At 39.8% G+C, this 20,540-nt stretch overlaps 2 protein-coding genes across 5 annotated transcripts in view; both read left to right on the top strand.

Annotated features, from left to right (window-relative positions):
• Nucleotides 1-5,418: 5,418 nt before the first annotated feature.
• On the top strand, nt 5,419-11,110 carry ptgis (prostaglandin I2 (prostacyclin) synthase). 2 transcript variants are annotated; one of them, XM_075462173.1, is made up of 10 exons: nt 5,419-5,535; nt 5,955-6,078; nt 6,492-6,667; nt 6,768-6,911; nt 7,050-7,162; nt 7,317-7,498; nt 9,321-9,486; nt 9,793-9,974; nt 10,365-10,516; nt 10,768-11,110. In XM_075462173.1, the coding sequence occupies exons 1-10, from the start codon at nt 5,465-5,467 to the stop codon at nt 10,925-10,927; spliced, it is 1,470 nt and encodes a 489-aa protein (XP_075318288.1). In that variant the 5' UTR covers nt 5,419-5,464; the 3' UTR covers nt 10,928-11,110. The 2 variants fall into 2 exon arrangements, with proteins under 2 accessions (XP_075318288.1, XP_075318290.1); XM_075462175.1 differs by lacking the exon at nt 5,419-5,535 and having other exon boundaries at nt 5,965-6,078; nt 6,590-6,667.
• A 4,527-nt stretch (nt 11,111-15,637) lies between these two features.
• The window catches only part of kcnb1 (potassium voltage-gated channel, Shab-related subfamily, member 1), a 41,688-nt gene continuing 36,785 nt past the window's right edge, over nt 15,638-20,540 (top strand). Inside the window, exons 1-2 of one of the 3 annotated variants that reach the window (XM_075461212.1) lie at nt 15,638-15,711; nt 19,418-20,065. In XM_075461212.1, coding sequence (XP_075317327.1) covers nt 19,430-20,065 — 636 coding nt within the window. In that variant the 5' untranslated portion in view covers nt 15,638-15,711; nt 19,418-19,429. Of the gene's footprint in view, nt 15,999-19,417; nt 20,066-20,540 lie in introns of all 3 variants that reach the window. The other 2 variants (XM_075461211.1, XM_075461210.1) reach the window with 2 other exon arrangements.

The raw sequence follows: 20,540 nt of genomic DNA, 5'->3' as shown, positions 1-20,540 counted from the left end.
TCATTGAATGAATTTGAAAGTCAATATGAGACTCCTCCCCCCCCCCCCCCCCCCCCCCACACACACACACACACACACACACTTTTCTTTTCATAGATAATTTAATATTAAGATTTTTCCTTGTGAACCGAAATTGAAGACTTTTTCAGTCACAGGCAGCCTGTGTTTGTCTACAGTTCAGAGCTGAAGCAATAGTGTGTTGGCAATAAGAATAAGCTTTATGTCTCAAGAACATGAATAGCTGCATGGAAACATATATTTTTTCAAACACGCGTTTCTATAGTGTTTACTGTCTTATGATCTTTGTTTCTCAAGATAATGTCACCGTGTCGCTGTGCAGAAAAGCTTCTTTATAATTATGGGAAAACTATACTCGAGGGTATCTCCGGTCTCTAAAATAATGTTAGAGGATTCACAAGAGACATGTTTATGAAGAAAGACGTCAGAAATTCATGTGGCAGAGGCTGAGAAGTCCTGGCTTAGTAATAAATTCCCCACAATATAACGCATTTAAAACATTTTTATGCCAGTGAGTATCTCTGTTTGATCTAATTCCCACAGTTCATGGCGCAGGCCCTCTGTAGAACCATGACAGCATCTTGGAGGGTGCATCCAGCGTGACACACATTTTTTCAGTGACTGTGTCATTTATCATGGTAGGTAAGCAGATCCTTGTGTGTAAAACAACTGGAGTTTGCCATCAAGTAATCATGTGGACCTGGCACTGCAGTTCCGTTTTAAAATGTGACAGCAGATTCCACCATGGCTACTGGCAGTCATGGTGGGATTATTAGCGTATATCGTCACCACTGTGCAGCTTTCCCATGTGCAGATGTGTGAAAAGGTTAGAATAACTGACATTTCACACTCGTTATATTTGGAGAGATCAACATTTTATTGTAATCCCGCCTTACGTTTTTAAAGAAATCTCCAGAACAATCAAATTTGTTCACAGGATTTGGAGGTAGGTTTTGCAAACATATTGTACACTCAGAGAGAGATTTAATAAATTGGATCTGCATGGGAGGAAAAACTATTTGCTGTCCAAAAAGAAAATCAAAGCAAAATGTCAGTTTGCCAATGAATGCATCATGCCTTTTGTAATAATATGCCCTGAACAGACAAATCACAGTTAGAGTTATGTGGCCACAGTAGCCGTAGACTGGCGCACATCTTTTCAGTAGACAAACCTCATACCATCTGTGTTGCATGGTGATGAAAATGTTATGGTCTGGGGTTGCTTAGCTTGCATAGCGACGGTACAGCTTGCAGCCTGTGATTACACTATAAATTCTGCATCATATCAAAGAGTCTTTGAAATTAATACAAGGTCGTCTGTCTGAAAGTTTACATATATTTCAGTTACACAAGTGAGCTTAAAATCTTATGTTGATTGTGGCTATTCTCAAGTACATGAAATCCCATTGTCTGCACATTTTATAAGTTGACAAAGGAGGAAAAAGATTGCTTGTTCACACATGTAAAAAGAAAAACAAAGTCTCGTATTTCCAACATTTAAAATATTATGGTTAGTGAAAATGTTTGGAGGCATAAGTCAAGAAAACAAACACGCAGTGTCATTCATTTTGGAATGTGAACAAGACAGTTTGACCTATTTTCAAATTTGTTTCTCTGGTGGAAAAACCTCTGTCGCAACTGATCTAATTGTGCACTGCAGTTGTCGCCCTGAGGCACATTCCCAGAAAAAGTCATTGGTAGTCACAATGTATCCCTGCCATACTTTTCCACTCTCTGTGTACCTCAGTTCAGCACAGACTGTTAAACAAGCATTATCAACTGACTTCCTGTGTCTTCTCAGTAAGCGACCTGCTATCGTTGATCTTGCAATTTCCCCAAAATGTATTTTTGTCTCGGATGAATGTGAACCGATAGACTGGATACGGTTAACTAAGTTAGTACGAAGATTGCATTTTCATCTGTGTCAACAGATCCCTGACCGCCCCCTTGCAGCAAATTCTAAGGAAATCTGTGTGTAACTGTCATCCGTTCGATAACTGTTAAAGCTGCAAGAGATCCCAGGAGAAATCTGCAGGAGAAACCTCCCAGCTACCACCATGCAATCTCCAGTCCAACTTCTAATTTCCTGAGCAAATGTTACACGGCGACTCTCGGCCCCCGAGTGCACCTGATAAAAGCTGGGGTGGGTGAGAAAATAACGTGAAAAAGCTGTTTCTAACGAGGCCACGGAAACTTCAACACCATACACTTATGAGCTTTACTGGAGAAATTATACTCACATGGTTCACCAACAAATGACTAAGTTCCTTGAGGAGGCTAACAAAGATCTCTTGATGTTTAAAAATAAGAACTACAACTACCTTTACTTAGTTGTGAGGGATTATGCACTGAGTTCACTATATCCTGTGAACATTTAATAATAGATGACTTTACACACAGTCACCTGTTATTATATAATCCCAGCCAATCAAAATATGGTTAATATTTAATCAAATGTAATGTTTTATGTAAGTCAGGTTACACGATGAGAGTTATTATGCAGGGCAGCATTAGATTACACACATTTTCTGAAAGAATGAAAAAAATGAAATAAGTATAGAACTGATCATTTTGTGAAGTGTAAGATCATACATACTCATTTGTGTAAAATTCTTTATTTTGCTGTCTGTTTTGAAACATTAACAGTGGTTTATTAACTCTGTCTCTTCCCACTTTGAATAGGACTGATGGCAAAAGTTTCTGGTTTCAGCTGAATGTTTTAAGTAAAATATACGTTATTTAATCACACAGTACCACTGCATTCTGTTGAGTGTTAATGTTATGAAAATAGCAAGAAGACAGTCACTAGAGGCAATATGCTGTCGTCTAAGTAGGGTTTGTCTAAGACTAAGTTGGGGGATGAGTAAATGAATAACCATTGATAAAATGTGCATTTGTAATACTCGTGAATCCGTGAATCTCCATTATGTGTTTCACTTACGCTAATAGCGTTTTTGAGAGTGTGCTTTTCAATGCAAAGGCCATATTTGGAATCAACTCCAGACATTTTATCTCCTTGACTCATGAAGATATAACAAAAGAACAGCACACAACTCTGAATGAAATAGCTTCTCAAGTCAGTTTCCAATTAAATTGGATCCCTTTTCAAACAGACGGCTCTACATAGCTGTAAATTATAAATCCATTCATTCATTAATTTTCCACACCTGCTTTATCCTGTCCAGAGATCAGGAACCTGTTCCAACAAGAGGCGAGAAGCAGGGTACACCCTTAAGACATCGCTTGATTTCTAAACCATTCCTCTAATTTGGATTTTGATAAATACTCAAATAAAAGCAGAATCTGAAGTTTAATGCCCTGAGGAGGGGGGTTATCTGCTTTCCAGTGCAGCACACCCACTTTTTATGAAACAAGCTTTAACAGCATTTAACGAGAGCCTGACCCAATCTGCTTCTTCTTTGTTGGTTCCTTCCCTTTCTTTCAGACATATTTAGAGATTAAGACAACATAGGCCTGATTCAACTTGAAGAGGAAAGGAAAAGATTCGGCTTAATTCCTTTCAAGTGGATCACCGCAAAGGACAATTTTAAACAGTCTGCAAAAACTGGACTCATTGTGTGACAGCTAGTGAAAAAAGAAAAAAAAAGATGTGTGAGTTAATGAGTTTGCTTTCATGTCTTTATTTGTAGATTATTTTTAAATTATTGATGCTTTCTAAGGTAATTGTTGATTTGCCTGACTTAAACACTAAGATAAGATGTTCTATAAGATGTCATGCCAAGTTTTGTCATATGTGTAATGGTAATTTTGATACTCTAATACTTTGCTCTATTCCAAGACAAGTAGAAAAAGTGTTTTATTTTTATTGTTAATGCAAGTCTTTGTTGAGGCAACATCATTAGATTAGGTCATATGTCAGAAGTTCAGTCCCTGTTTTGTTTTCTTTTAACATGAAAAGGTTTTTATTTTCATAGCAATGTATTTACTGTAAATAATATATCTTAGAATTTGATCAACATTAGCCTATGTCTTATTTGTGTTGCTAATCAATTACTGTAGCCTACACATGATTTATTTGATTGATTTACCTTTATCTAGCCATGAAATATGGTAGGTCTCTTAAAAATGTGTCTTTTTTTAAGAAGGCTACGTGAAAAATAAAGAAATAAAAAACAGGAATGTTTGTATTTATAGTTACATGTGGCCACATACACTGCCGTTATCCGTGCTTTAAGGGCAGTGTACATTTTAAACGTCGGAACATAAGTTCTTCGTTGCAGCTACTCCGGTCTGTTTGAGGAGAGCACACCGAATCGTAGCTACAAGCTAGCGGCTAACGAGTTACACGACAAATAACAATGAATCCATGAATCCAATTTAAACATTTGCTGGTTTTGTTCTGTTTTGGTTTCGCATATCAATGTCTCCAAAGTGTGACGAAATGATATCACTATTTGTGCAGCTCTTAATTTATACAGGCTATCTTCCAAATGAACGTTTGTTAATAAAACTTTTAGGGAGAAAACTACCAGTCTTACCTGCCATTTAAATTATTTTTGTGTTGGGTTGATAAGCTGTATAAGTTCAATTTTAAATGATTAATTCATAAATTCGCTTCACTTCAGTTTCCCATTTTGAACTTCTCTCCAGCTACAAATAACGAGGCTACTTTAAGTTCACGACTACCCTCTGCTGGTTGAACACCAGGCAGCCGTTTAAAAACTACCTTTTTGTGCTTGTGTTTATTTTAAGAAAATTTGGCATTTTCCATGGTTGAACTTGTTTTCAATGTTTGTCCATAAGATATGATTAGTTGGTAACAGAAAAACTTAGTTGAGTCATAGTTTCACACCTGGACATAAGCGAAACCGAAGCAATTACAGCTCCTGTCTCTGGTTCACCATCATCAGTTTCTGTGTAGCAGACTTTGTCATCAGCTGAGACTCCACTAGTTCCTGTCAATGTCTAAGTCATCTTTGAGAAGGCAAAAATAGACATTTCACAAAGTTGCAGGCAAAATTGATGTCGTTATAAAGATTTCACAACCCTGAAAAGTTGACTTGTGCTTCTTTCGGTGGAGTATTTGACAGCTGACATCATCTCTTACTCAATGAAAGATGAGTTTAGTTTGAACCTGATGATGTCACAGCAATAGAATTTGTGGTATTTGACATTGTAGTTTGACAACTACTTCATGAAGTTGTAAGGAAGGACTTAGTTTACGTGGCTTGTCAATATTCTGAAATTGATGGGAATTAATCTCGAAACAGTATAAATTTCCGTGTGTGTGACTTTATGGGGATGTGGCGGTATCTGTGATGTCTGATACTGTCTACCAAAGTATTGTGTAACACATTGTGTCACCAGCCACACCTTTCCACGCCCCCTAAGAAGGGGGTAGTTACCACTAAGCCAGACTTAAAGCTAGTTGCCAGCAGCTATAAGGTAAATTGTCTACAGGGCAGCTCAAGTGTCAGACCTAGAAATGTTGTGGACAATATTTTTACTTCTTAATGGACTCCTTATAGTAGTTTACCTTTACTCCTCTCGCACAAGGTAAAGCTTTTGTTGATCTTTGCAAATATTACATTTGTCTTTTTAGTCTTTTTATAAAAACTACAAAAGCAGAATTTAGGCTTAGTATTTTTACTTTGTAAAGCTTAATTTTAATCAGTTATTGATGACGGAGTTTGGTATACTTTGACATATCACTTTATTCATATGGAAAATATATCACTTTTGATTAAACACAATGTTCTCAGTGTATGATTTTGGTTTTAAACAACATGACATGAAAGACTTTGGATCCATTTTTCCATCCTGCATGCCTTTTTAACCACAGAGCAGAAAGATAATTTGTATGACTTCACGTAAACCCCAAACCTGTTTGGTGAGATTTATGAATATGTGAAAAGCAGTTGTTCAAACTCTCACACTGCTGTAACTTTAATACGTTTTTTTTTTTGTACTGACAGGCAGAAAAAAGAACCTCCTCTTGACAAAGGGTTCCTGCCATGGTTGGGACATGCTCTTGAATTTGGAAAAGATGCCACAAATTTTCTGGCTCGCATGAAAGCGAAACATGGCGATATCTTCACAGTAAGTTGGGACAGTTGATATGATCATATGTCGGCATATATCATATATCATATTGGAGTTTCTTTTTCATGTTCAGTGGTTGTTTTATAGAAACATGAAACATGAAATGTCTATTTTCAAATCCCAAAAAAAAAGCACCAGAGTAATATTTTCACATAATCTCAGTAATAAATACTTTTTAAAAGAGCAGGGAAGTGGCTGCAAGTTATTTAGTTGCATGATATTTTTATTCTGAATACTTGTGAAATTAGTGCTTCAAAGGCCACCTTAATTTATTATTTCTGCACTGTAAACACTGATCAAGCCTTCATAGAAAGGCATACAGTTAAGCATAATAAAAAAAAACTCTAATCCGATCTGGTGAACAGCTGGAGCCATTGAATATTTGAACACCTACAGTGATGTTGCTGCAGGTCTGTGCTGCTGGTCACTACGTGACAGTGCTGCTGGACCCAAACTCCTTTGACAGTGTGCTGAGTGATACAGTCTGCTTGGACTTCACCCCCATCAGAAAGAAGCTCATTAAAAGGATCTTCAGTGTGCACCTGCCAACCGTCAAGCCAGCATCGGAGAGAAAATGGATGGAACAGTAATGAATTCATCTTTTAAACCCATACCGTTAATTAAAAGAAAGTTTTTAAACGAGTCATGCAAATCTCACGATCGTCTTTTTAATTTGCATTCTTTAGGCATTTTCAAGGTGTCAATCTCTGGAAGCTCAGCAGTTCCATGAAGGCCCATCTTCACAGCGTGCTTTTCAGTAACCACAATAACAGTCCTTCAGAGTGGACGCAAGATGGCCTCTTTAGCCTCTGTTACAATCTTCTTTTCAGGTAACATACATCCTGCATTTTAGACCCTATACAAATACTGTGAGTCAAGCTTTTCAAAAGGATTGACTCCACGTCATTGTTTACACTGAGTGACAGACAGGAATTTATTATCATCTTTTCATACCAAACTGTTCACAGGGCTGGTTACCTAACTTTGTTTGAGAGGAAGGAAAATCCTTCTGCTGTCTACCAAGAGTTTAGAAAGTTTGATGAACTTCTAACCAAACTGGCTCGCGCTTCCCTAACACGAGGTAAGCGATTATGTGAAAATATTACTCTGGTGCTTTTTTTTCTGCAGTAAACAGACGTACGTTTTTTTTCTTTTGCAACAATATCTTGTCTAATTTTATATTTATGTAGACAGCACAGTAAGATGTATGGGCTTTTATGTTGGCTTGGTAACAGGGGAAAGCAAAATAGCCAACACATGCAAGGAGCAACTTTGGGAGCTGCTGTCTCCAAACTGGCTGAATGGAAGGTCGGAGTCCAATTCTTGGCAGAAGAGCTACCATCACTTTCTACAGGAGGAGGGAATAGATGCAGATATGCAGAAAAAAGCTCTGCTGTTACAGCTCTGGACCACACAGGTGGGAGCATTTTAACTGCCTGTCTCTCTACCACATATACACAAATCATAAGCACACGCAGCCTCACTTTGATGCCAGGATACTGAAGCATACAAACTCTCCTCACCCCAGTTGAATGCTTGAATTCCACTCCGCGGTGTCAGTCTGTCAACAGTGCAGAACTGAGAGGGAGTGAATTCCTCAGTGCCAAGTTATTCACAGCAACCTGTCTCAACCTGTAACATGGTGTTTTTTGCCAGTTTTAATCAGTTTCCACATCCCTTTTGTCCCACTTCTGGAATGGGAATTATAAGTGTAAACATTGAACTGTATTAGTCAGCTGAAGTTGTTTCCTCTTTTCAGGAACAGCGCTCTCATTCATGTTCTCTCTGCAAGCTGTAATGGAGCTCCTCTCAATGACGTTTCATCTGTGTGCGTGACAAAGATGTTGTTTGAATATAGGAAAATATATACTTTAAATATCACAGAACTTGCCTTTGTATATGCGATATGAATGGATAGGTGCAAATGGAGAAATGTTGCTCACCGGTCCAAAGCAGCACAGTGTCGTTGCTCTGGGCTGCCAGGTGGGGGAGAAAGCGAGCCGTGTAAGATCCTTGTCTCCGGTTCATTTCTACAACATTTCATCTGCAACAGTTTCAGCCCTATTTTTACCCTATCTGTGTTACTGCAACAGTAATGGGTGTATGTCTGGGGAGACACTGCCAGTTTCCAAGTATGTTTGTGCGTTATCATGTCTGCTGGGGTATTGGACCACACATTACCAGTCTTGGACGGAAACTGGAGCACTGCTGCAGAGAACAGAGGGATTAGATTTGAGGCTAGTGAGAGGTGCCAGAGGGAATGTGGCTTCTACATGTGTTACAGGCAGGCCGATGTATTTATGGGTAAAGTGTAATGCTGGGATTTCTCTAAACATACCTACATCATCACAAGCCCTACATAAACTGGAGTTTGTCCATTTGCAACAATAATCAATGTTATCGACTGCAACATTCAATACATAAAATGAGATTGATTTCTTACTTATGTACATTGCAGGATTGACTGTGATTTATTGTCTTGTGAGAGAGGACACACACACTCGCACATATTTTAATCTGTAAGGAGTTGCTCCTGGTTAGCTTAGCTTAGCATTTAGACTGTGAATGAATAACTAAATCAGCCAAAGAAGAGAAACTACCAACCCCACAACATCACCGATTAATTCAATCCATATAAAAACCAAGGTGTAACACTGCAGAATCGATGTATTTAGAGTACAAACATGCAAATGGTAACAGTTTTCTCATCTGCATCTCTGATTATGCCTCGTAATAGCCAATCTTTAATAATCTCCACCCTACAGCTACGGGGCTAGCCAGACTTATATCATTATCTAAGATATTAAATCTAGTGATCTGAAGACCATAAGGGGGCAGAAAGACAATGTGATGTACTTCCAGTCGCTTGTGGGCTTTTGCCCTAGTTGTCAGTGGAGAGCTGACCTGAGATGTGCAGAGGTAAGGAGAACAGCTCCCTTAACCCAGAGCAATTACTGTTTGACGGGCTCAGGTGTTACCTCCAGTGAGGCTGACATCAGTATCTACAATGTGTGGACTGATTTACTGGCTTCTCATCATGTCAGTCATATCCACACAGCAGCGTAACAAAGACATGAAAGGAAATTGCATATGAGGAATGTTCTTGCTCAGAAAAGTAATGAAAATATTAACCACATGTCAACCTCCAGTTTTACAAAATGAACACTGAATCTGTGCAGTTTTTCAGACTTAAAGCTTACGTAAGATTGTGTGCTGTGTTTGATGTTTTTTCCTGTCAGTGTAATGCTGGGCCTGCTGCCTTTTGGGTCCTTGGCTTCCTGCTCACTCACCCTGAGGCCATGGAGGCTGTTCAGTCCGAGATCAGAGTTCTTTCCACTCTCCAGGATACTTCCCTGCAGCATCCCCCCGCGAACCTGCTGGAAGCACACAGCACACCTGTGTTTGGTGCGTAACAGCTGCTTGCATTTTTTCTGTTATTCATTTGTGCTCCTACACCTTAGGTTCTAATCACTTCAGGGAGATGGAAACAAAGGTTCACTTGACTAGCTGAGGGGAAAAAAAAACAGAATCAATGACAGTGACAACTGAAGTTTAACCTTTGAATCCATTAAATCGTAATAGCCTTTTTCATACCTTCATAGCCGTGCCGATTTTTGTACCTCTCTAATTTATGCCGGAGGACACAGCTGATTTAACCAGTGATGACAACCCTCTGACATCATCCACTTTGCTGTCCTTTCCATTCTTCAGATAGCATTCTGAAAGAGACTCTACGGCTCACTGCTGCTGTAATGATCAATAGGGAAGTGGTGCAAGACAAGATCCTCCGCATGGCTGATGGACAGGAGTATCGCCTCAGACGTGGGGACAGAGTGTGTCTGTTTCCCTTCCTCAGTCCTCAGATGGACCCACAGATACACCAAGAACCACAAGTACTTAATGTTTAAAGTGTACCAATATAGCGCTTGATGAGTTTATGCAACATTTTCTGGGGTTTGGAAACCAACAGATTACTATGATACTTTGAAGCCATGTTATAGCACATGAGGTTGGGGAGCCAGAATTAAAAATTGTCATTAAATCTGACGGAATATTCATGACAAAGGGTGGTAAATACCCACAAATTGAGTGTCAAGAGGGACTATCAGTAAAGTGAGATCATTTATCAAAGTTTATCCTGCTTGTCTTCAGTGGTTATTGGTAATAATGATACATTATTCCTTACAGAAGGTATAGAACAGAAGGCAAATTATCAGACTTGTTAGCGAAATTTTATCAAGCACACACCCATAACTAACCCCTCCATGTTCTCTTCCTGACAGATGTTCAAGTATGACCGTTTTCTAAATGAAGATAAAACAGTGAAGGATGCATTCTACAAGGATGGAAAAAGATTGAAGTACTACACCTTGCCTTGGGGCGCAGGGAGGAACAGTTGCCCAGCGAAAGAGTTTGCTGTTACAGCTATTAAACAGTAAGTAAAACAAATCTATTTGGTTTTTTGGTCATATCTTTCCAACATGCAGCTTAAAGTTTAAAAGGGGTGCATTTGTCATCAAAGAGTTTCCCCGCAAGACCAGCAAAAAATTATTTTCAATTGATATTCTCCTTTTATCATTTCAGTCCTGCTCTCATGCTCTCTATCTATCTGTGAAGTATTATCTGGTTAGTTATGCTGATAAGTGGCCAGTTTGTTACCTCTGTCGACTGCTTTTACCTCCACAGATTTGTGTTTTTGCTCTTGACCAATTTTGATCTGGAGCTGTGCAACCCTGAAGCTGAACTTCCACCAGCTAATCCCAGTCGCTGCGGCTTTGGGATGCTTCAGCCTAATGGAGATTTGATGGTCAGGTTCAGACTCAAGAGGACATGGCATGAAATGTGATATGTTCAATCACTATGAAATGTGTTGTTTGATAAATTGTTTTTTTTTTTAAATATATTATAAAAGTATTTATTCCATTTTTATATTGAATCATCTTGCCTTGAAATCATACTAAGGTTTGCTGTGTGTAAGATAATTTGTGTAAGTTTTTGGATTAAAAAAAGAAATGAAAACTAAGTCAAACTGGTATTTCCTATTTTTGCTACTCTTCGAGTCATCTCCACACAGAGTGGCAGTCATATTTATCTATTCATTAATCAGTTAATTCATTTTTAAGAAATGTATTTGCAGATTCAACGGTCACAGAGTTTCCAGTGAGGGAGATTAATTGGTGTAATTTCAAAAACTTTTAGGCAGCTAGGACAAAAAAATGAAGAACAAGAAACCCCACAACCTAGGAGAGGAAGACTCTTCAAGCATACAAGCGGAAGAGAGAATGAAGTCGCACACCGAAAACCGTCCGGAGAGGGTGCGGCGGAATCTTCTATCCCCTAGGAAACCGACCAACATCGCAACCTGGAATATCAGGACCATGTTCACAGCAGGGAAAACAACAGTCATTGCTAAAGAGATGAGCAGATACAAGGTTTCCATTCTTGGCCTGTGCGAAACCAGATGGACCCAGACAGGTGAAGTCAAACTAGCCAGTGGTGAGTCCATACTCTACTCTGGACATGCAGAGGAAGCAGCACCACACACAGAAGGAGTGGCACTCATGCTCTCCAAAGAAGCACAAAGGGCCCTCATCAGCTGGGAGCCCATCAGCTCAAGAATCATCACGGCAAGATTCAAAACCACCCATAAAAAAATCAACCTTCAAATCATACAGTGCTATGCACCTACCAACAATACCGAGGAGGAAAGAAAGGATAATTTCTATAACCAACTACAACATCTACTCCAGTCCAGGAAGGAAAAAGACCTAACCTTACTCATAGGCGACATGAATGCCAAGGTGGGAAATAACAACAATGGATACGAGCTGACCATGGGAAGACACGGACTTGGCACCATGAACGAAAATGGGGAAAGATTTGCTGACACTTGTGCTGACAACAACCTTGTCATAGGAGGCACCGTATTCCCCCATAAACCCATTCATAAAGCCACCTGGATATCTCCCGACCACACTACTGAAAACCAGATTGACCACATATGTATCAACCGAAAGTTCAGACGGTCTCTCTTGGACGTAAGAGTGAAGAGGGGGGCAGACGCCGGGTCAGACCACCACCTAGTGGCTGCAAAACTCCAACTCAAGCTAAAGCGCTGCAATACCCCCTCTGGGAACAGAACAAAGTTCAACATCCAGCTGTTCCAGGACATTGGAACAACTGAGCTGTATAAAACCACCCTTCAGAACAGGTTTCAAGCCCTGCAAGAAGAACAACAATCAGTGAACGAGTACTGGAACAGCGTGAAAAGCATATGGAAGGAGACTTGTCTGGAAGTTATTGGGAAAAGGACTACAAACCACAAACCTTGGCTGTCAACAGAAACCTTGAAGAGAATAGAAGAAAGGAGGGCCAAAAAGGACACACTCAACAAATGCAAAACACGAGCAAGGAAAGCAGCAGCCCAAAAAGACTATGAAGAAGCAAACAAGGAAGTGAGGAAAAGCGCCAAACTGGACAAGAAAAACTACATTGAGGCTTTGGCAAGAGTAGCACAGGAAGCAGCAGCACAAAACAACCTCAAGGAACTCTACATGACCACCAGGAAACTAGCGGGGAAATTCAGACAGAACAACATACAAATCCGGGATAATGAGGGACGACTCCTTACCACTAAGGAGGAACAACACCAAAGATGGACAGAACATTTCAGCGAGCTGTTGAATAGACCACCGCCCGACCAAGTCATCGAGATTCCACCAGCAGCACACATACTCGAGATCAACTGTGCCCCCCCAACAAGATCTGAAGTAAGGATGGCTATCAAGATGCTACGACGTGGCAAAGCAGCGGGGCCAGATGAAATTCCAGCAGAGGCCCTACAGGCTGATGTCGAAACTGCAACCACCATGCTCCACACACTCATCAGGAAAATATGGGAGGAGGAGGAAAACATACCGGCAGACTGGAAAGATGGGCTCATAGCCATCATCCCCAAAAAAGGAGACCTTAGAGACTGCAACAACTACAGGGGGATCATGCTACTATCAACACCAGGAAAAGTGTTAAACCGCATCATCTTAGAAAGACTGCGAAAAAGTGTTGACGATGAGCTGAGAGAACACCAAGCGGGTTTCAGAAATGGAAGATCATGCAGTGACCAAATTGCTACCCTCAGGATCATCATAGAACAATCGATAGAATGGAACACCTCTGTCTACGTCAATTTTATCGACTTTGAAAAGGCATTTGACAGTGTAGACCGTAAGCTGTTATGGAGTTTAATGGCACACTATGGAATACCCACTAAATACATAAACATCATCAAGAGCTCATATCAGGACATGCAGTGCCAAGTGCTCCACCAGGGACAAACACAGAAAACATTCACCGTGCTCACTGGAGTGAAACAGGGATGCTTACTTTCTCCTTTCCTATTCCTCCTATGCATTGACTGGATCATGAAACAAACAACCCACAATAAAAAGACAGGCATCCAATGGAGTCTGACAGAACAACTAGAAGACCTGGATTTCGCCGATGACATTGCTCTACTCTCACACAATCACCAACAGATGCAGGAGAAAACCCAACTGCTTGAAAAGAACGCAGCAGGACTGGGGCTCAAAATAAATGGAGGGAAAACCAAAATAATGCGAGTAAACAACAAAAGCACAAGTCCCATAAACATCAGGGACAGCCCATTAGAAGAGGTAGACAAATTCACATACCTAGGAAGTGTAATTGCAGTGGATGGTGGAACAGAAGAAGATGTGAAATCAAGAATAGGGAAGGCAAGAACAGCATTCAACATATTAAATAAGATCTGGAAAGCCAAAAACATTTCACTCAACACCAAGCTCAAAATCTTCAACTCCAACGTCAAAACAGTGCTGCTATATGGATCAGAAACCTGGAGGACCACCAAACAAATCACCAATAAGCTGCAGACCTTCACCAACCACTGCCTAAGACGCATCCTCAGGATCTTCTGGCCCAACTGCATCAGCAACACCAGCCTGTGGGAACGCACCAAGCAGGAAAAAATAGAGGCACAGCTCATGAGGAGGAAGTGGAGCTGGATTGGACATACCCTGCGAAAAAACAACACAGCTATAACCAAACAGGCATTAACATGGAACCCACAAGGCAAAAGAAGCAGAGGGAGACCCAAGAACAACTGGAGAAGGAGCACAGAGATGGATGTAAAGAAGAGGGGACTGTCGTGGAAACAGCTGGAGAAAATGGCACAAGACAGACGAGGGTGGAAAGTCTTCATCAATGGCCTATGTTCCGAAAGGAATATAAAGGCCTAAGAAGAAGAAAGAAGGACAAAAAAAGAAGCCATTTTACAAATACACAATTATGCAAGTGGAGTTTTGTTCTAAAACATGTATGAAGGTAATTTGAAAACAATCTTAGGTCACTGTATTATAATATCCAAAACCTATCCATAACATTTTGCCTGCATTGTGCTATATTATCATGTGTTCTTACTGGTTTTGTTTAACATTGGAATATAAAATCAACATGTAGGCTTCGAAAAATACAGAATAACATTATAAAAAAAAGACACATTTCCACATTGGTGAAGTTAAGATGCTGTTGATCTCCACCATGATTTGTTTTCTCCTCCAAACCTTGAAGACAGCTTCATTGAATAAACTGTACTGTCATGTTGAGGTCAAATGATACAATTTTTCACAAAAACATGAAGATGAATCTGTTACATCAGATTTTTCATTCTTCTATCTGAACCAATAAGCTCTCATATTGCAACAACTTTACTTCTTCCTTTGTTTGAGCCTGGACCCAATAGAATGAGACGGACAACACATCAGCCTAACTGTAGGCATTAAATAGTTTAAACTGACTCCATTTAGAACTGATTATAAAAAAAAAAAACACAATGCACATAAACAACAGAATGCATAGGTTTTTGGGGGCCATTTTCTGCTAAGTACTTGCCTTTGATACTTAAAAGTAAGGCAGGTTTCACTGCTAAAACATCGTTGTTATTTAACTTATATCTAGAAAGCAGCTCTTCTATTCTATTTTTTTTTCTTTTTCTTTTTTTTTTTTTTTGCTAAATCGTTAGCCTAATAGCATAATTGATTGAAGTCATATTTGAATGTTTTTGGGTTACTTACAAAAAAATGCGTCAAAAATGCCCAAGTCAAAGAGATGAATAAGGCAGATAGTGATTTTGGACTCTAAAATGTGTTCTGATAGGCTGAGGACATAGGCAATAGAAGGCAGGGTGATGCAGAAGTGGTAGGGTGGAGTACATTTAGGCAGATATTACAATTTGGCCAAAAATGTACTTATTATGCTATTGGGCTAACGAAATTTGAAAGGAATCAAAATACTTTTTCTTCTCCCCTTTTGACAAGTGGAGCAAAAATTCACCCACCCACCTCAAATAAAAATGCTTATGTCAATGTATTGCCTATTGGTCATTGGTCATATAATATGAGCTCATGCACATCTTTTCATGTACAGTTTTATGCTTTATTTTAGGCTACAGTCCTCCAGCACCCAGCAGAGTGTTTACAGTGTCAGGACGCGGTGCGGAAACAGTTAAACAGATGTGGAGGGGAGCGCGGAGCTGCCATGGATCCACCTTCTCTGAGATGCGGCGCCTCCTCACACAGCTGACCGGGAACACAGGTAGTCTGTCAAAATGAGCTGTCTGCATACTTGTTGATCTTCAGGGGAAACATTGTACCAAGATATGCGAGCAGGAAACCGGCGGGTAGGCAGTAGATCGTGCTGAAGATTTGTCTGCTATGTTGGAGGCAGAGGAGGGGGAAATGGGTTAAACCCTGGCAATAGTAAACCAATATCGACGCCTCCTGTTTTCAAATGCTTCATCTTCGCTTATGGCAGCAGACTGATTGTTCACAGAGCGGTACGTGCTGGTTTGATTCAGTGCAGGATGACAACAACCCACCACGGTATTTTTAAGCTTATTTACATCTCTGTACTTTGAATCATATAACCTGTCACTTGAAATAGCTTGTGATTGTTGGGGCACTCTGCATCCAAGCTGCACCAATATGGAGCGTTCATTTTCTGAAAATACGAGAAACGCTCTGCGATTGAGGTTTCACGAAATTGCACTTTTAGATTTTTGATCTCACCATTCTCTTTGTAGCTTCACAGAACAGCAATGTGTGCAAATGAAGGAGTCATGTTTATTTGATGCTGAACATTTTTTTGGAAGCCTTGAATATTAAATTGATACTTGTTTTTTTTTGTGTGTGTTTCCTGCAGCCTGTTACAGCATGTTCTCAGGTCGACAGAACAGTGTCTGCATTCTAGATCACGCACTGTATTAACCTTTATCTTAAACTAGCAATTTCTTTATTTTGACAGAGTCGTCAGGCCTAATTGCGTTTATGAAGTATTGGAAACTTCAAGATCACATCTGCAGGCCTGGTGTGTTGTTGGACTCTCGCTCTCATTCAAAGATAAATATAATACATAGTACGTGGAGTATGCAGCTAGTGCCACGTCTGCCTCATAAAAGGCTCAGGGAATGAAAAGACGTGTTCTTGTCAATCAGCCTTCATCCCCAAGAGAGGCTATTAGTGATTCAGGGAGACAGCAAAATGCATAAACGAAAGCAGCACTTTCCGGTGTTTCAGCACCTCTGGACTGGACAGCGTTCACTTTTCACCGCACTCATCTCTGTTTCGTCCTGCGTCCCACCCACAGTACTGCATGGGCGTCAAAAGAGAGAGAGAGAGAGGGAAAATGCAATATTCAAACGATCAAATCAAATCAATTGAGCACGACCCTCATTTCCCTCCAGACTGTGTATATCCGTGAAGACATCCATAAGACATGCAAGATAGTTTTGTCAGTGATATAGTCTCCAAAAACGGAGTAAGTCAATGTAGTTTTTCGAAACTTAAATTTTCTGGTTTGGTTTCTGGGCCAACAAGATGTGGACAATTTGTCCACGTTCCAAAACATTGTCTCTGTTAACCTCGCAAATTACAATCAAACCAGCCTTTGCAAGCCGGTTTAGCATGAGTCATCTCAAGAATAACGTCTGAGGACACACATGTTGTTGGTCCAGCAGATATACTGAAACATAATTTTAAAATGAATACTCTAAGTGATATTACAACAAAATAACAATTCATTAAAAAAAAATCTTATACTCTTGAGCTCATCCGGCCAGTGCTTTCGGTTCTTGTCATTTGGACCTTACAGTTCTGAGCTGGGTGCCAGTCTGATTAGGGTTTTGGGAATTATTTTAATGAGATTTCCCTTCGTGGCTATTTTAGATGAAAGCAACACAAAATAAGGCAAGCAACTGTTCCTTGCATTGATACTATGTGTGAGTCATCTCAAAAACCCCTAACTGTTCACAAAGGTTTTGTGGTTGATTCAGAACAGAAACAGAATAAAAATATTCACAATAATCCTAGAGCAGCAGTCAGTGGTGAAATAGTTGAACATAACAAGAATACACTTCATCTGGCCGTAATTTCCCTGACCAGGAGCACTTTAAAGAGGTTATTTTCAGATCAGGTTTTCAGGATCCTGCAAACTTTTGCTTGGTTTCAATGTATAAGTCTATTTGGGAAGCATGTAGAGTCATCCATTTTAGCTGTTCAATCAGTGAGTAATTTGACCTTCTTAGGTTCATCCGAATCATTGAAGATAGCGAGGCAAAGATGACAGAAGAAATGAGAGAAGAAAAATCAGGAATAAGTAGATTTACAATCCTGATTCCAAAAAAATAAAAAATAGGGATGATAAGTGAAATGTAAATAAAAACAAAAGCGAATCTCATAAATCATGTCCACAAAAGTGAAGAAGTAAGTGGTACCAAACAGAATCAGCTGGGTGAACATATAACATGTTCGGGTATAAAAGAGCACCATAGAGAGGCAAAATTTCTCAGAGGGAAAAAAGGGTAGAGGATCAGCAATCTTCAAGAAACTATGACAAGAAATCATGAAGCAAATTTAGGATAATTTTCCTCAACATGAAATTGTAAAGACCCTGAATATTCCATTATCGACAATGCATAATTACATTGGAAGTTTCAGAGGAACTGGAAACATCTATGTGCACGAGGAACACGGCTGAAAATCAATATTAGATGCCTGTGATCTTCAGAGCCCCAGGGGGCAATACATTTAAAACAGATATGATTCTGTCATGGAAATCATTGCATGGGATCAGGAACACTGTCAGAAATCATTGTCTGTGAATACAATTCACTTTGTCATCCACAAATAGAGGTTAAAGTTCTATCACGCAAAGAAGAAGTCAAAGGTCAACATGATCCAGAAATGCTGACTTCTTTGGGCCAAAACTAATTGAGATTGGACTTAGATCAAAGTAAAAAAAAAAACAGTTCTGTGGTTAGAATAATCAAAATTTGAAATTCATTTTGGAAAACATGGACACCATGTCCTCTGGACAAAAGAGGAGAGGGACCATCTGGCTTGTTATCAGCACTCATTTCAAAAGCTTGCATTTCTGATGGTGTGGGGATGCATTAGTGTGAATTTGCAACTTGCACATCTCAATGCTGAAGCTTCAAAGCCACCATCAATGCTGAAAGGTATGCAGGTTGTAGAGAATGGTCCTTTCCCGATAACATCTTTGACAGGGGAGGCCTTGCATATTTCAGCAAGACAATGATAAACTGCGCACTGCATCTATTACAACAGAATGGCTTCAAGATAGAAGAGTCCAGGTGCTGGATTGACCGCAGTTCAGACCTTTTACCAATTAAAAACATTTGGTAAATCATGAAACACAAAATAAAACAAAGAAAAACCAGGGCTGTTGAGCAGATAGAATCCTATATGAGACAAGAAAGGGACTACGTTCCTCTCTCAAAGGTCGAACAACTGGTCTCCTCTGTTCACATATGTTTACAGACTGTTGTTAAAACGAAGAGGGGGCTCTACACAGTGGTAAAGATGGCCATGTCCCAATTTATTTTTAGATGTGTTGCTGCCATCAAATTCAAGATGAGCTGATGTTTTTTAATTGAAATTGCAAAATGTCTCACTTTCAACATTCAGTGTTTTCTATGTTCAATTTTGAATGAAAATGTAGTTTTGAGACTAAATCATAACATTCATAACATTCTTGTTTGTATTTACATTTCATACAGTATCCCAATCTTTTTGGAATAGGGATTGGAACTTAATTTATTCTTTGGTGAACTGCTGCATTTATTAGTGGTGCTGAATGCTACATTTTAGACCTCTGTTCAGGGTTAGAAACTACAAACTGTTACCACCATATCAGTTCAGAGACTGGTGAGTCACTCAAATCTAAGATTAAGGCCAAATCCTTGTAAACTAATGGCTTCTTTTTGTTTTTATGATTACTCTAGACACCATAATGAATGAAAAGAAGATTCACTGCAGTCCATAGCACTGGATGTTTACTTCCTCAACTCAAAGTCATCATGGAAAAATCCTTGGAGTTAAATAAAGCTGGCTCTCAGTCAACATCATCCCTGCCGCCTGAACCAGTGGACATCATTCGCAGCAAGTCATGCTACCGCAGAGTCAGGCTGAATGTTGGGGGTCTCCCACATGAAGTCTTGTGGCGAACGTTGGACAGGCTACCACGAACGCGTTTGGGAAAGATGAGAGATTGCAACTCTCATGAATCTTTGATGGAAGTGTGCGACGACTACAATCTTGAGGAGAACGAGTACTTTTTCGACCGACATCCAGGGGCGTTCACTTCAATTCTGAACTTTTACCGTACGGGCAAGCTGCACATGATGGAGGAAATGTGTGCCCTGTCATTTAGTCAAGAACTTGACTACTGGGGCATTGATGAGATATATCTGGAGTCATGTTGCCAGGCAAGGTACCACCAGAAAAAGGAGCAAATGAATGAGGAGCTCAAACGAGAGGCCGACAATTTAAAAGACCGAGAGGGAGAAGAGTTTGACAACACTTGCTGTGCAGAAAAACGAAAGAAACTTTGGGATCTACTGGAAAAGCCGAGCTCATCTGTTGCAGCAAAGGTAAATGCCATGGGGTTTTGGGTGTGAGCTGAGCATGTAATTGGTTGAAGCTCGATAATGATGGAAGTTGTATGTACAGGTTGACGAAAGCATGAAAATGAACTCACAGTAAATATGTAAACAAAGCAATAGAAAAATTACTTTCTTTTTTGGATGCCAACACCAATCTCTCAGTTTGTCAACCACTTTGATACACTTACTGAAAATAATGAATAAAAACACCAACAGGAATAGGACATCATGCTCAGTAATCTCTATCGGCAAATATCTGCATATGATTACACAGAAACTGTAGGCAAATATATATGCCTTCTACAGGATTTCATGGTTCCATTTATAGTCAGAGGAATTCTGACAAGTTAAAGTTTGGGTGGTTTCTTGTGAAATGGACAGCCACAGTGAGAAGATGCTTGCGTGACGGATGTCAGTGGTTTTGGTATCTTTCACTTTAAAGGGATGACTGCATGTATTGTCA

The sequence above is a fragment of the Odontesthes bonariensis genome, chromosome 3 (assembly GCF_027942865.1).
Source record: "Odontesthes bonariensis isolate fOdoBon6 chromosome 3, fOdoBon6.hap1, whole genome shotgun sequence".
NCBI lineage: Eukaryota > Metazoa > Chordata > Actinopteri > Atheriniformes > Atherinopsidae > Odontesthes > Odontesthes bonariensis.
This window is presented reverse-complemented; position numbering and strand designations above follow the sequence as displayed.

Bases quoted from the DNA above. Each gene is read 5' to 3' on its own strand.
- ptgis (XM_075462173.1), top strand. From the start codon at position 5,465: ATGTTGTGGACAATATTTTTACTTCTTAATGGACTCCTTATAGTAGTT. The intron at 5,536-5,954 runs GTAAAGCTTTTG...TTGTACTGACAG, and splicing joins CTTTACTCCTCTCGCACAAG to GCAGAAAAAAGAACCTCCTC. The intron at 9,487-9,792 runs GTGCGTAACAGC...TCCATTCTTCAG, and splicing joins ACACAGCACACCTGTGTTTG to ATAGCATTCTGAAAGAGACT.